Here is a 14,195-nt window from a genome sequence, read left to right on the forward strand (position 1 = left end):
TCTAGTGAGAGTTAAAGGCTTAAAAAGTCAGCTCTTTTTCTGCTCCCCTGTGGTATCTTTAACATGAAATCATTCAATGGGAAAGCAGGGAGGCAGGGCCCACTCATCCATGTGGGGTGATGTCCCTAACTCCCTGGCACCTATACTGGCTAGCAGTTGAAGTCCCAAGCCAGATCACTTGGTTCTAATGCCCACTTCCTGACCGCGTGACCTTGGGCAAGTCACTTAACCTTCCTAAGTCTCAGATTCCCTGTCTGTGAAGGAAGATAATCAGAGCATCTGCTTTGTGGGTCTGTATTAAAGCTATGTATTAAAGCCCGTAAAGCACTTAGCACAGTGCTTGCTCATGGCAAACACTCAAGACGTGGTGACTCTAATACCCCTCCCCACCCATATGCGTAGAGGTCCCAAGTTGGAAGCTCTCATTGTGTGACTGAAGCTAAGTCTCTTGACCTTGATCTCAGTTTTCTCACCTGTAAAATGATGCCAGATAATTCTCAAATAAGACAAATCCTGCCCTTGACAGTTTGTATCAAATAAGTGATTATATAAGGTAATGGTGGATCAATGGTAAGATCTGGACTCAGGGCAGGATGATAAACACACATGCACACACACAACAGCTTTGTTCCCTGAATGCAGATGGTAGGAAAGAAAGATGTGTGTATAATCCAGTTTGTATTATCCTTGCTTTATTGGACACAGATCTCTTCAGAGTCCCTCCATTACTACCTTCTTCCCAAAAACCCTGGTCTGGAACTTGCTATAAAGGACAAGATGTTGTTCCTTATACTTTCTAGCACCAAGATAGAGACACAGCGACTTCCCTGGTGATCCAGTGGCTAAGACTCTGTGCTTCCTATGCCAGGGACCCAGGTTTGATCCCTGGTCAGGGAACTAGATCCCACATGCCGCAACTAAGAGTTTACATGCTATAACTAAAAAAAGATCCCCAAAAACTCCTGCATGCTGCAACTAAGAGCTGGCACAGCTCTTTTCATTGACTCCTTGGCTGCCTGCCTCCCAAACCCCTTCCACTTTTATCTGAGCCCTTTTTTGTGACCTGAGCTGACAGGAGTCCAAGCTGAAGTCCTAGGATTGCATGGTCTTTACACCTCACTTGTTGAACCTATCTCCTGAGTCACCCCTCCATTTCTGGTTAATATGCAACACCACACCATGGACCATGGATCTGGCTTCCAGAGTGGATACCAAGGGACAGGGCATGAGGTCTCTAAGTTCCTGTGAGATCATCTTGACCAACAGGAAGTGGGAAGCATGAGCAAAAATAAGTTCCTCCTCCTTTCTCCCCTCTGTGGGTTACTCTGTGTGTGTGTGTGTGTGTTAGTTGATCAGAAGTGTCTAACTCTCTGAGACCCCCATGGACTGCAGCCCACCAGGCTCCTCTGTCCATGGAATTCTGCAGGCAAGAATACCGGAGTGGGTTCCCATTCCTTTCTCCAGAGGATCTTCCTCACCCGGGGTTACTCTAAGGGGGGGGTGGTTTCATCTTGTGCCCTGTCTGGAGAAAGTCCTCAAGTGAAAATGCTTGTCAAGCAGGCGGATGTTTCTCTTTTCAGCTCATTTTGAGGATCTTACCTCAAGACGTCAAGAGGACGGAAATGATTTGCCAACAGGTTCCTAAGGGAGATCAGGATGGCTGGCACTACGAGAGCCCACCTCCGAGGCTCCTAATCTAGCCATGTGTGTGCATGTGTGTGTGTGTGTGTATACAGGGTTGGGACATCAGAAAAGGGGACTGAGCTGAGCTGTGGAGGATGAGCAGGGTTGAAGAAGTTGGGGAAAGGTATTTGTAGAAGAAGGACGAGCATGTTCAACTTCATGGAAGAAGGAAATGCGGTGGAGCAGTGGCTGTGTGGTTGGAGCAGAAGCTGGCTCAGGGGCTGCCAGCTAGGGTTTACCTAGCTGGAGGGTGCCAGACCCAGAGTACATGCTGCCTTGCACCCAAGAAGGACTCTGGAGTCCTGATTTAGCCTGCAGAGCTACTTCCCTAGCACCTCTGAGAAGTAAAGATGACCCCCAGCATCACTGCTGGCCCAGTCACACCCACACTCCAAGGCCTTGCCTCCTCCTGAGCTGCCTGATCCCTCTTCCCTTCCTTTAAAACCATTGCCTTCAGGAATTTCCTGGCGTCCCAGTGGCTGAGACTCTAAGCTCCCAATGCAGGAGGCCCCGGTTCCATCCTGGTCAGTGACCTAGATCCCACATGCCGCTCCAAAGAGTTTGCATGCCCCAACTCAAGATCCCATGTGCCGCAACAAAGACAATCCCGCATGCTATAGCTGAGACCTGGTGCAGCCAAATGAATAAATATTAAAACAGAACAAAACAAAAAAACCTGTTGCCTTAGCCTTGATCCCATCCTTTTTATGGGACTCTCAGCACCAAGAACAGTGCCTGGCACATACTCACGGACTGTTGGCCTAAATCACGGTGAAGTTAGTCAAAGATCTAGTTTTTAGTCTCAGTTCTGCCACGAACACCTGAGACACTGAAAGACCCAAGCCAAGGCACGTAACTTCTCTGAGCTTCAGTTTACCCATCTGGAAAATGGGGATAATGTTCCCCCATCTCCCCTTCATTAGTGAGGATCATAAGACAGAAACGGGACTGGTCCTCTAGGGTGGTAGGAGATGCAAGCCCACTGCAGATCAAGACATCAGCCTGGGAGTCATCAATAACAATTGCTGATAGTTTTGCTGTTAATAATGACCTACTTACTTGAAGGAAATCCCCTCTCCCTTTCTCCAGGATGGTTGGTCTTGTCCTAACCCAGTTCCATGACCTGCCTGAAGATAAAGCCAGGCTTCCTCCTCCATACCCCCTTGTCTCAGAGGTTTCCTAAGACCTCAGAAGGTCCTTCAAAAGTCTGACCCACATTCTTCCTGTTGCAGCTCTGCCCCCTCCCCTCCTCATGTAAGAGCAAAGTCCTGCGTATGAATCTTCGACGAGCCTGAGGCCTCATCACATTATAAGGCTTATTCTTCTGAAGTTGATGTTCCCACTGCCGCTGCCAATACAGAGCGAGAGACAAGAGAAAGGGTGAGGAAGGGAAGCCCCAGTCTGGAGTGAGGGCGTGGAGAAAGAATCAGGAGGGATGGAGATAAGACAGCAGCATACCCAGACACACAACGACACAAACACCACACCACCACCACCTCCAGCGCCTGGCTTCCGGGGGAGGGACAACTGTCTTACGGCTTTCCATGACGCGAGTCCTCCGCGAGGGCTAGGGCTGTGGGTGAGGCGACATTTCCTGCCCCAGGGGGCTGGGGTGAGAGGAGAGATGAGTTGCTGAGTATGCACACCTTTTGAGAGCCCATACACACACACACTGCTCCAGGGGCTCCTTTCTCAGGCTGCCCCCCATGGAGTTTCCCCTGGCCCAGATATGCCCCCAAGGTAAGTGTGAAGTTGGAGAACGTGGTGGGAGGGAACCTCAAGACCCCCACGACCCCTGCTCTACTCCCCTCTGGGCCTAAGCTCCCACCTCGGAGGTGAGGGGCCACAGCCTGGCCACACGCCTTGCCACACTCTGGCAAGGCTGACTGGCAGGAGGCCCACAGCCCCTGCTCCTCCACCTCGGGTGCCACTTCCACGCAGCCCTGAGGATAAAGGGGACAGGGTCAGCTTCTTCGACAGGAGAGAGGAGGAAGCAGGAGAATGAAGTGGGGTGGGAGGCAGAGGACCCTGCTCCAGAAGAGGGGCCTTCACTGAAGCAATCTGCCTCCATTCCCGGATTCCGGAACTGCTGGGCCAGCTGGCTTCCCTGCGCTCCTCCCTGGGCCCAATTTCCCGGACAAGCGCCTCTGTCACCTCAGCCCTCTAGGCCTCCTGGGCTCCTTACTCCTCCCTGAGAAACAATCTCTGCATCCCTCCTGCATTTCTCCTGCTGTCATGACTGTACCTATCCTTCAGGTTCCCCATGACTGGACTGCCGGGGCCGCAGGGGAAGTGGAGGGCCTGAGCCTGAGCCTGGGAGAGTGGTGGGAGGCAGAGAGAGACGCAGGCCCTGACCGAGAAACCTCTCTGTGCTAACAGGGAGCCGAGAAGCCCCGGCCATAACCTTCAGCACCTTCCAGCCCCTGGGCTTGAACCGCAGGAGCTGCCAGGGCCCGGGCTTGCTTCTGGGACCACGACTCCAGGCCCCTGAGGAAGCCTGGCCCAGCCCCAGGGGCCCAGCTGGCCAGGCTGTGGTGAGTGGAAATCTGCGGGGTGCAGCTCCCTCCTCTACTCCTGCCCTCCCCCGGGGGTGGGCTTGCAGGTGGACAGAGGCCAAAGCAGGAATGAGCAGGGGCTGCCGCCATGGCCGGGGGCCCAGAGGAAGGGCAAGGAGATGAGGAGCATCTCCTCCAGTTGCTGAATGGCCCACTCGCTTCTCCTCTGTCCCTGGGAAGCTCAGGGTGAGTCCACAAGTGATGGGTACAGTGGACTCCAGAAGTAGGCGTCCACAGCTCGGTCTGCGGCCTGCATTTGCCCATCCTCATCTCAGTCCTCCTCACCCATCCGTCAGTAGGAAACCCTTCCTGTGAACTAGCTCGGTCCCTCCTACTGTATGTAGGGCGAGCCCTTCCTCATTCTGGCCTCTGGTGCTCCCTTCACCCCTCAGGCCAGGGAATGCTTTCTGTCCATCTGGAAGGCCCCACTCCCATTTAAGCACAGTTTAACAGCTCACTGCTACTGGAATAAAGACCCACAGGACCCAGAGGGAAGTGGAAGGCAATTCCCTGGAAACAAAAACAGCTTGAGCTAAACAAGTCAGGCGTTGGGAAGGACTTTCTGGGAAACGATACCCTAAAAGAGGCAACTGGAACGGGGACAGGGAGCTTTCTCCACAAGTCGAAGAGCGAGGAGGTGTAAGGATAAGGAGGCAGCAGCTGCCTTAGAGTCAGAGGAAGGGCTACTGATCACGGCCGCCTCTCCACTCCTTGAATTCTTCTCTCATGCAGGCACCTCTCCAGGCCCCAGCAGCTGCCTGCAATCCAAAGGATGTTGGGAAGGAGGAGGTGCCAAGGGAAGAAGCTCTGTTCCTACAGGCCGAGACTCGGGCTTGGTTCCAGAAGACCCAGGCCCATGAGCTCCTACAGCACGGGGCGGCCCCCATCTGGTTCCACGGTTTCATCACCCGGAGGTGAGTCACAGAGGAAGAAACAGGCTCAAAGCAGGGCAGGGGCCAGTCCTGGATCCTGCCGTCAATCAGGAGTAGATTGAGGCTACAAGCCAGGTTATGACTCCTGGAGGTTCTGAGGCTACTTGCTAAGGCAGCTCTCCTGGGGAAGACCACCGAAGAGGCACAAGCCCAAAGCCCCTACCCCTCGCCTCCACTTCCCTCCTGTCTCTAAGGCTTCTAGTGCTCATTCTCCTCCTTGGCCTCCGTCTCTCTCCCTCCATGTCTCCCTCCATCTTTACCTCGGGCTTTCTCCAGCCCTCTTCTCTGTCTTCCCTCCCTTGCAGTTCCTCCCTTCTCCTCCACTTCTCAGCTTCACTTCTATATCTATCTTTATGCTTACCTCCTCCATGCAACTTGTGACTTCTGAAGTCTAGAAATCTAATACCATCCCGGTTGCTGCTGCCACAGCGCTGACCCCCTGAACTCCCCACTCCAGGCTGCCCTTCCAGGATGGGGCCAGGAGGAGGATGCAGGGCTGGGAGGTCTCTTGAGTGAAACCCCTGGTCCGTGTCCACGCCCAGTCCCTGCAGCGCGAGTACTGGAGTACGGTGACCACATCCTCTCTCTCCCGCCTCCACCCTTCTCTGTCCACTTAAGCAGGCTTGGTTGGGCAGGGGTCCCCTATGAGAGCCGGGGAGACAGGAGGTGAGGCTGGAAAAGTCTGAGCAGCCCTCCGTGTCTTCTCCATCATCCTCAGAGAGGCCGAGAGGCTGCTGGAGACTAAGCCTCAGGGATGCTACTTGGTGCGTTTCAGTGAGAGCGCCGTGACCTTTGTGCTGACTTACAGGTGAGGGGCCGGCACTGCGCGGGGGGTGTGGGGGTGGGAGGCAACAAGGAGGCGGGACTTTGGGCTAATCAGGGGGCGGGACTTGGTGCTGAAGAACGTGTGAGGGGCAGAACTTCATGATGACCCCCAGCAGGGGCGGAGGGGTCTAAGCCCAGCCCCCAGGCTACTAAGGATGGGAGACCCCGCGCATTCGGGAGGATAGAGATCACGCCTCTTGCTGGTGTCCTGGCCAGAAAAAGGGAGCAGATCTGATCCTGCCTGGTGTCTCCAGGAGCCGGACTTGCTGCCGCCACTTCCTGCTGGCCCAGCTAGGGGACGGGCGCCACGTGGTGTTGGGCGAGGACAGCGCCCACGCGCGGCTGCAGGATCTACTGCTGCACTACACTGCGTGCCCGCTCAGCCCGTATGGGGAGACGCTTACCGAACCCCTCGCCCGCCAGGTACGCCATCCCCACCCTGGCCCCGATACTGACACTGACCCTGACCCCGGGGACCCAGGCCAGGGCCCCCACCCCCACCCCACACAGCACTCAGGCCGCAGGACCTCGCCAGGCACTTTCCTATTCCCACGGAGGACGCAGACATCCCTTTTCCACACATCTCCGCTGGTTGCCCTTCCAGAAATATGCGTGCTGGTGGAGGGGTCCTTGAGAAACCAGCTCAGTCACACAAAGGCTGGAGGGACTGGGAGTGGTCAGCTAGGCCCAGAAGTCATTTGTTTTTGTGGTTTTATTTTGGCCTTGCTGCCCGGTTTGTGAGATCTTGGTTTCCCAGACCAGGGATTGAAGTCTGCAGTGAAAGCGCCAAGTCCTAACCATTGGACCAGCAGGGAATTCCCGGGGCCATTTGTTTTTTAAATTAAGAGATATTTACCGAGACAAGACAGATGGGTGTCAAACCCACAAAACTTACTTACCAGCGGCAAAGACAAATAATAGGAATCAAGTGTGAGAGTGTGATGAGAGAGGAAATGCAGAGTGGTGTGCCATTGGGCTCGCATGGTGGGGAGCCATGTCAGACAGTGCCTCCCCCAGGACGTTCAGGCAGTTCTGAGGGCCCACTCTGTGCCAGTCATTGGTCTGGACACTGGGAAATAGCGCCAAACAAAATTGGCCCAAATGTCCCTACCTTCATGGAGCTTTCAGTCTAGTGACAGGAGACAGACAATGAATGCGTAATACAGATGACAAGCAGAGAATACAGAAACAAGGAGTGACGGAGTTGGGGTTATTTTACACAGGGACTTTAGGGAAGGCTACTCTGGTAAGAGGACATTTGAACAGAGGTCGAATAAAGTGAGGGGGAAAGGCATGCAGATAACTAGAGAAAAAATTCTCGGTAGATGGCACAGCAGGTGCAAAGGCCCTAAGGTAGAAGGATCCTTGATGTGTGTGAATAAGAATAACAGCACTGAGGAAGCTAACATGAGCAGAGAGGTAGAAAATGAAATCACACGGGTGAAGGGCTGCCCGGTGGACTCTTGAAGGATTCGGGATTGTATTCTACATGAGATGCACTAGGCACTTACAAGCTAAAGAGTGACATGATCTGGAAGTTTGGAAGGGGCATAGATAATCAGATGGAGGCCACTACAATACTCCAGGAGAGAAGACAGCAGCCTGGACCATGTTGGTAGAGGTGAAGGGGTGGGGAGGTAGAACACTGGGTCTGTTTGAAAGGTGGACCTAAGAGGGTTTTTGCAGGATTGAGTGAGGGATGTTAAAAGATGGGGTTGTATTGACTGAGATGAGGAAGGCTACAAGAAGACTAAGTCTGGGAGAGATGGGAGATCATGAGTTAGTTCAGTTTTGACATTCATGGTTTGAGACATTCATTCAGTATCCAAATGGAGATGTCAGTTAGGCAGTTGCAATAGATGGACTGGGATTTGAGGACAGAAGTCTAGTTTGGAAATCAACATTTGGGAGCCATCAGTATGTAGATGGATTGATTCTAAAGCCTTCAGGAGGAAAGAAATCTCAGGAATGAGCATAGATGGAAAAGAAAAGATACCAAGTCTCCAGCATTGAGAGTTTGCAGAAACGAGGGAGAACCTACAAAGAAAAACCACAAAGAAAATTGAGAAGGAGCAGCCAGAGAGAAAGGGGAAGAACCAGGAGTGTGATGCTCTAGACACCAAGCAAAAAAAAATCCATCAGGGAAGAGCAGATGCCAGAGGGTCTAGAATTAACCATTGGATTTGGCCAACAGAAGGTCATTGTTGACCTGGGCAAGAATAGTCTCCTGAAGCTTGGTTGGAATCCGTTCAAAGAAGTTGTTAAGGGACTGTGCCTAGCAATAACTACTGTATGGAATTTTGTGAGGAATAAGCAGAGACCTGAAGATTCCTAAGCAGTGGGAACAGGATGTAGGAAAGACTGGTGGACAGGGGAGCCAGCTGGAGTTGTGAGAACCAAGGGCACAGCTGTCAGAGACCAAGCTCTATGACCAGCCCTCAGAGGGTCTTGTCACTCACATTCTCTGGAGTTTGGGCTTTATCCTGGAGCAACGGGCAGCCATGGAAGGATTGCTAGAGGAACTTCTGCAGGTTCATTCTGCTCACGGAGTGGAGAATGGGTTGGCAGGGCAAGATAATGCAGGAGGAGGTGATGGACTTAGGAGGCCTGAACGGGATCAGCAGCTGTGGGCAGGGAGAACGTGGGCAGATGTGAAGATATTTAGGCAGTAGAAGGAGCAGGGCTTGTGCTCCATAAGATGTGGGGAGGAAGGGAGGGAGGTGTCCGGGTTGACTCCTAAGGTGCTGCTGTTTCAGCAGCAGGGTAGAGCTGCTTTTTTTTGGCTGTGCCAGGTCTTAGTTGCAACATGTCAGATCTAGTTCCTCGAATTAAACCCAGGTCTCCTGCATTGGGAGCGCAGAGTCTTAGCCACTGGACCACCAGGGAAGTCCCAGAGGTGCTACATTCATAAAGGGAATGCTAAGACCTCTTAGGGGGTTAGGGCAGGGAAAAAGAATTCTGATTTGAATCCATGCAGTAAGCGCCTGAACACCGTCAGATGGAGACACGCACTTGGCAGATTGCAGAAAAATTAGAAAAGCCCTATGGGCTGAGCCTCCCAAAACTATCACACATGTGGAGAACATTCGTGAACCCAGTGATAAATGCTGAGCTAAAAGCACACCTAACATGGGAAGGAACCCTATAAGGCTCATCTCCCCTGAGGCAGTGTCTCTGTCCCTAAAATATCTAGCTGTTAGCTGTATAATGTACTCCTCTTGCAGCTGCAGTAGTAAACATGGGCACGGAAGTCTTGGAGATCTATCCCCAAGCTGAAAAATTTTAGGCTAAAGACTTGTAAAGTCTGGTTGCAGTTTTACAACCAAATGGTGACTGGTCTGGGCCTGTGTTCCAGATGAAGTTAACTTAAATGCTAAATATAGCCTGTGATCAGAGCAACTGTCCCACCTCCCAGTCTCCTTGCCATCTCCATGCCCTCTGCCTCACTTAGAAACCCAGCGCCACCCAAATTTCCCTGCTGCACCCCCACCCCGACATTCCCCACATGGACCAGATTATTTTGCCCTCCTTGGATCACCTGTCCACTCCCACCAGCCATCCCTCCGGCACCACATCCCCAAGGCCTCTTTCTTCTCTCCACCCGTCCCCACCCCGTTCTCCCCCTCTTCCCTTCCCCCCCCCTCCCCCCCCCCCCCCCCGCAGACTCCTGAGCCCGCAGGACTGTCCCTAAGGACCGAAGAATCAGACTTTGGAAGCAAAAGCCAGGACTCACCGTTTCAGTATAGCCCGATTCTCAAAAAGGAGCGAAGTATAGCCCGCACGCAGAGAGATGGATCTGGGGAGCCAAAGCAGGTATGTGACCCAAAGCGCTGGGAGAGAAGGCGGGGTCTGAGGGAGGGGCGGAGCCGGGAGACGAAAAGGAGGGCGCGGCCTGTGTGAGGGGGCGGGGCCAGTGGGGTAGGAAGACGGCCTGCAGGGGGCGGAGGCTCAGCCTGGGTTCCAGCTCTGGCACTGCCTGGGTTAGGGTGACCCACTCTCTGCCTTGGCATCACTAACTCAGTGGACATGAGTTTCACCAAACTCTGGGAGATAGTGAAGGACAGGGAAGCCTGGCGTGCTGCAGTCCACGGGGTCGCAAAGAGTCGCGACTGAACAACAACAATTCTCCTCCCTTCTCGCCTTCTCTCCTAGCCCTCCCAGTCGCCCAGGCCCAAGCCGCCCATCCCCGCCAAACCTCAGCTGCAGCCCGAAGTCTACACAAGCCCTGCTCCGAGACCTCGCCCAGCCCTGCCGCCCAAGCCCTCCAACCCCATCTACAACGAACCTGATGAACCCATCGACTTCTACGCCATGGGCCGTGGCAGCCCTGGTGAAGCCCCCAGCAACATTTATGCCGAGGTGGAGGTGAGGGAGCCTGATTCAAGGAGTGAGGACCCGCAGTGCATCCTCAGGCATGAAGTCCTACGGAAATGCCAGTCCAGGCCTGTCCTAGGCAGCCAGGTAAATGGGGGTGCAGGGAAAAGTGAGACCCCTAAGAAAGACTTCCTGAAAGCTAGATTGAGAGGGTGGAGAACGTGTTCAGACTGGATGTCTAGGTCAGGGTGAATGAAGGTCAGAGATGGGAAGAACAGAGCATTGATACTGCCAACATCCCTCTTCCAGGCCCCTCTGTATTTGGAGTTACTGAGACCTGCCTCCCCTGTGTCAAGTCCCCACCCTCTCCACTTCTCAGAGAAAGCAGAGGGCCCTGCAGGTCCCCTCGGGCTTCGCCCACCTGCGCCTGTGTCCCTCTCACCAGGCTGGCCCTCTTCAGAACCCCCTGAGATTGACCCCACCCTATGGCGGGAATTTTGGCCTCCACCTTGCCTCTCCTCCCCAGTCTGAACTTGGGCCTCTCTCATTCTGGCCCCCTCCCCTCAGCCTTGAGGGCCCTGCCTTCCTGAAGAAGAGCACCTGAAGATAAGCTCAGGGGAACGGGTGCCTGCATGTCCCCTCCTGCACATGCCCCCTCTCCTGCAATCCTCACACCTGCCTGGTCTTCTCACTGATCAAGTGAGATCTTGTTTCTTTAGACTGTAGCTCCCACCCAGTCCCTCTGCCTCTGCCCCCTTCTTCCATTCCCCGTCCCAATGCTGGCACCTCAGGCTCCCCCTCAGCCCTTGTGCCTGCTCACACTTATCCACACCCCTGACTGCCATCCTAGAGCTGATGTCAGCAATCTACGTCTCTATGTGAATTTCTCTCCAGGCTTCTGCTTAGCTCCCCAACATCTCACAGCCTTCTGGACTCAGCACAGCCAAGTATCCTCACCTGCCTCCCCTGATTGTTCCCTCCTGTGTTCCCTCTCCCAGTTGGTATCTCATCCAACTATTCAAGCCGGGTTCACAGGGCTGCCTTGACATCTCTCCGCTCTTCACCCTCACTCCCCTATAAGTACTGATTCCTGCTGGGTCTTTTCCTAAATATATTTTTCCTTTCCTCAGTTTTAGCTCCCATCATCTCTCATCAGGACTTTCCAAGAGCTTCTTATGTGATCTCCTGGCCAACAATCTTGCCACTTCTGATCCACTGCTCCAAGAGTCAGAATGGTCTTTCTAAAACAGCTACCAGGCCCACAAAGCTCTCCATAATCAGGTGGGGTGGGGAGCCACCCCCTTGGTCTTACTACCAGCTACACCATCCACCCTGAACTGGTCACATTTCTCCAAACTCATCAAGTGATTTCAAACCTTCCAAGGTTTTACACACGCCATTCCCTCTGCCTATAGCTACTTCCTACAAACGTACCTTCCTACTGCCCAGCAACCTTCTAATCCTCCTCCAGCTTGCCCACCCTTCCCAGCTTCTGCAAAGACTTCCCTGACCTCACCACAGAAGCTTTCTACATACCTGTCACGTCACTGATTGTTGATACCCATACCCCCCTCCCCCAGCAGAGTATTAGCTCCCTGAGGGCAGGGATGGGACTTGTTCATCCCCTTTCCAGAGCACCAGGCACAGTGCCTGGCAAACAGCAGGTGTTCAGGAAATGTTTGTTGAATGGATGAGAGAGGTTTAGACTTCCTCTTTGCAGGCCAATTTCTGTTAAGATCAGAGGCTGCAGGTTAAGTCTAGGAGGCAGAAGGTAGAGGGTATGACCTGGGACCATCCTTCTCTCCACAGAATCCAGGTGGCCAACAACTGCATTCTGAGAACTCCGTGGCTGAACAAGGCCCTACTGTGCCCCACCAGCCCCTACCCCGCTGGGGGCACACTCTCCCCCACAACCTTTCTAGACAAGTGCTTCAGGACAGAGGACAGGCATGGCTCCCCCTGGGGCCTCCTCAGTAGCTGGTCTGAGCTGGGGAAGGATAACTTGGAACAGCGGGTCCAGAGACCTTCACACATACCCAGCCATCCTTCTCAGGAAATGTGAATGGAACAAACTGTAAGTGATCAAAGCTGGAAAGGACCTCAGCCATCATCTATTGCAAAGACGGCGAAAAAGTGTCACCTTGGATGCCAACTCCAATCCATTGATTGTGGCTGCCTAGAGCACTGCTTTGGAAAGGATGCTAAGGTCATATCTGAACTCAGCAGAAAAGAACGCCGTGATTGATTAGTGATGTCTGCCATGGGTGAGAGAAGAGGCGCAGCACCTCCTTTGCCCTTACTGATCAAGTCCAACTCCAGCTTTGTTTTTAGAAACAAACCCAGAGAGGGATGGTGGCTTAGTCAAGGTCAAGGACTAGAACCCAGGCTTCCTGATTCTTCTGTTTAGTGCTCTGTTCTGTACCCCACTCTACTAACTCTTCTCCATGGGAAATGTCTGAGATTTCCTCAGATAAGAAATCTGGCTGCTTTCCAGAGTTCTGTTGCATGGGGGCCTGGGTGCTGGTTCCCTTCCTCCAGATCCCAGCTTAGCCCTGTTCCCCTAACTGGTCTGGGCCCACACAAAGAAACCTGGAGGCAGGAGGAGCAAATGTGGGGTCTGCTTCCTTTCAGGGACATACCCTCTGGTTCCCTCCCAAGAATCTCCAAGAATCCAGTGGCTCAGTGCTTGCCTCTAAGGAAGAGGGCTAGGAGGGCCCTGCTGCATCTCACTGCCCTGGTTTCCCCTCCTGGAGTCTGATTTCCTTGGCCCTCAAGCCTTTGAGTCTGGGCCCTGGTCCAATGCTGCTGCTGTCTGAGGGATGGTTTGGCGAGAACAGATGTTAGAACTTGTTTGTTGATTCTTGTCTGGCTAATAAATCATCACCAACCACCTCCCCCAACAGGGATTCAAGTACTCCAGGCTCCTTCTGTTCTGACACTCTTATATTGTGGAAGGCAAGTTGTCAAACGGCCATCGCAATCAGGGGGCGAACGTCCGGTGGTTGAAAGATACCTGGGCAAGGGTCACAGATCTATGGGCTGGGGGTGGGAAGACACCAAGCAAGGGACACAGACTGCTCTCTGAAAAGTATTCCTTCCCTAACGGGTGGGCTAGGCAGCTAGCCAGGGGCAGAGGGGTGACTACATCGCCTGGGGGCTGCCAGGCAAGAAAGAGGGGCAGGGAGGGGAGTGGTTGAAAGGTAGCCCCCACACCTCCTTCCTCAACCCCCCTGCCAAGCACAGGACTGGAGGGGGGAGGGGCATTCTTAACCTTTGTGTGTGAGCCCCTTAGAAGGATAGGGGGCCCCTTTGCAGCGGCTACCCCCTCTTGGGCTTAGGCCTCCCCTGTTCCTCTTATGAGGCTTCCTCTTCTCTCCCAGACCCACTTCAGGGCCTCTCGCCCCTGTGGCCAAGCTCCATACTCTAAGCTTCAACCACCTAGAAGAATCTGTCTTGGGTTGTCTTTTTGTCTCAGATGGGGGACTCTCTGAGGCAGGGCTGCGTCTGCCCCTGGATCGCCCTGAGGACTCAGAGCAGAGACTGCCCCCCACCCCCACCCCGGGAACCACTCACAAGGCTTCTGGTACTCCTGTGATCCCACCCTGTTCTTACCCTCATTTCTAGGACAGTTCAGTCAAGACTCTCAGTGTCCATCAGGGTCTCTCTCCCTCCCAAGGGCCGCTGTGAACTTGCCAGAATCACAGAAGTCCCCCAGACCCCTCCCTGAAGACACATTCCCTAGGTCTAGGTGCTGCCACCACCATGCCACCCCCAGCCTGGGGCAGGGCCAGCCCCAGTGACTAGTGAATTCCCCTCCTTTCCACTCAGTGCTAATCAGCTCAAGGAGAAATACAGTTGCTGAGTCAACAGAGTGGGGTTCCACTTC

At 53.7% G+C, this 14,195-nt stretch overlaps 1 protein-coding gene across 1 annotated transcript; it reads left to right on the top strand.

Moving 5' to 3' along the window:
* Positions 1-3,272: 3,272 nt before the first annotated feature.
* SH2D2A (SH2 domain containing 2A) lies at positions 3,273-13,215 on the top strand. The gene is made up of 8 exons (XM_019952962.2): positions 3,273-3,423; positions 4,063-4,217; positions 4,971-5,152; positions 5,889-5,978; positions 6,250-6,418; positions 9,659-9,808; positions 10,148-10,456; positions 12,119-13,215. The coding sequence occupies exons 1-8, from the start codon at positions 3,390-3,392 to the stop codon at positions 12,284-12,286; spliced, it is 1,257 nt and encodes a 418-aa protein (XP_019808521.2). The 5' UTR covers positions 3,273-3,389; the 3' UTR covers positions 12,287-13,215.
* Positions 13,216-14,195: the final 980 nt, after the last annotated feature.

This window comes from Bos indicus, chromosome 3 (genome assembly GCF_029378745.1).
Source record: "Bos indicus isolate NIAB-ARS_2022 breed Sahiwal x Tharparkar chromosome 3, NIAB-ARS_B.indTharparkar_mat_pri_1.0, whole genome shotgun sequence".
Taxonomy (NCBI): Eukaryota; Metazoa; Chordata; class Mammalia; order Artiodactyla; family Bovidae; genus Bos; species Bos indicus.

Coding starts and splice junctions, on each gene's coding strand:
- SH2D2A (XM_019952962.2), top strand. CDS start 3,390: ATGGAGTTTCCCCTGGCCCAGATATGCCCCCAAG. Junction 3,424..4,062: donor GGCCCAGATATGCCCCCAAG/GTAAGTGTGAAG, acceptor CTGTGCTAACAG/GGAGCCGAGAAGCCCCGGCC. Junction 5,979..6,249: donor ACCTTTGTGCTGACTTACAG/GTGAGGGGCCGG, acceptor TGGTGTCTCCAG/GAGCCGGACTTGCTGCCGCC.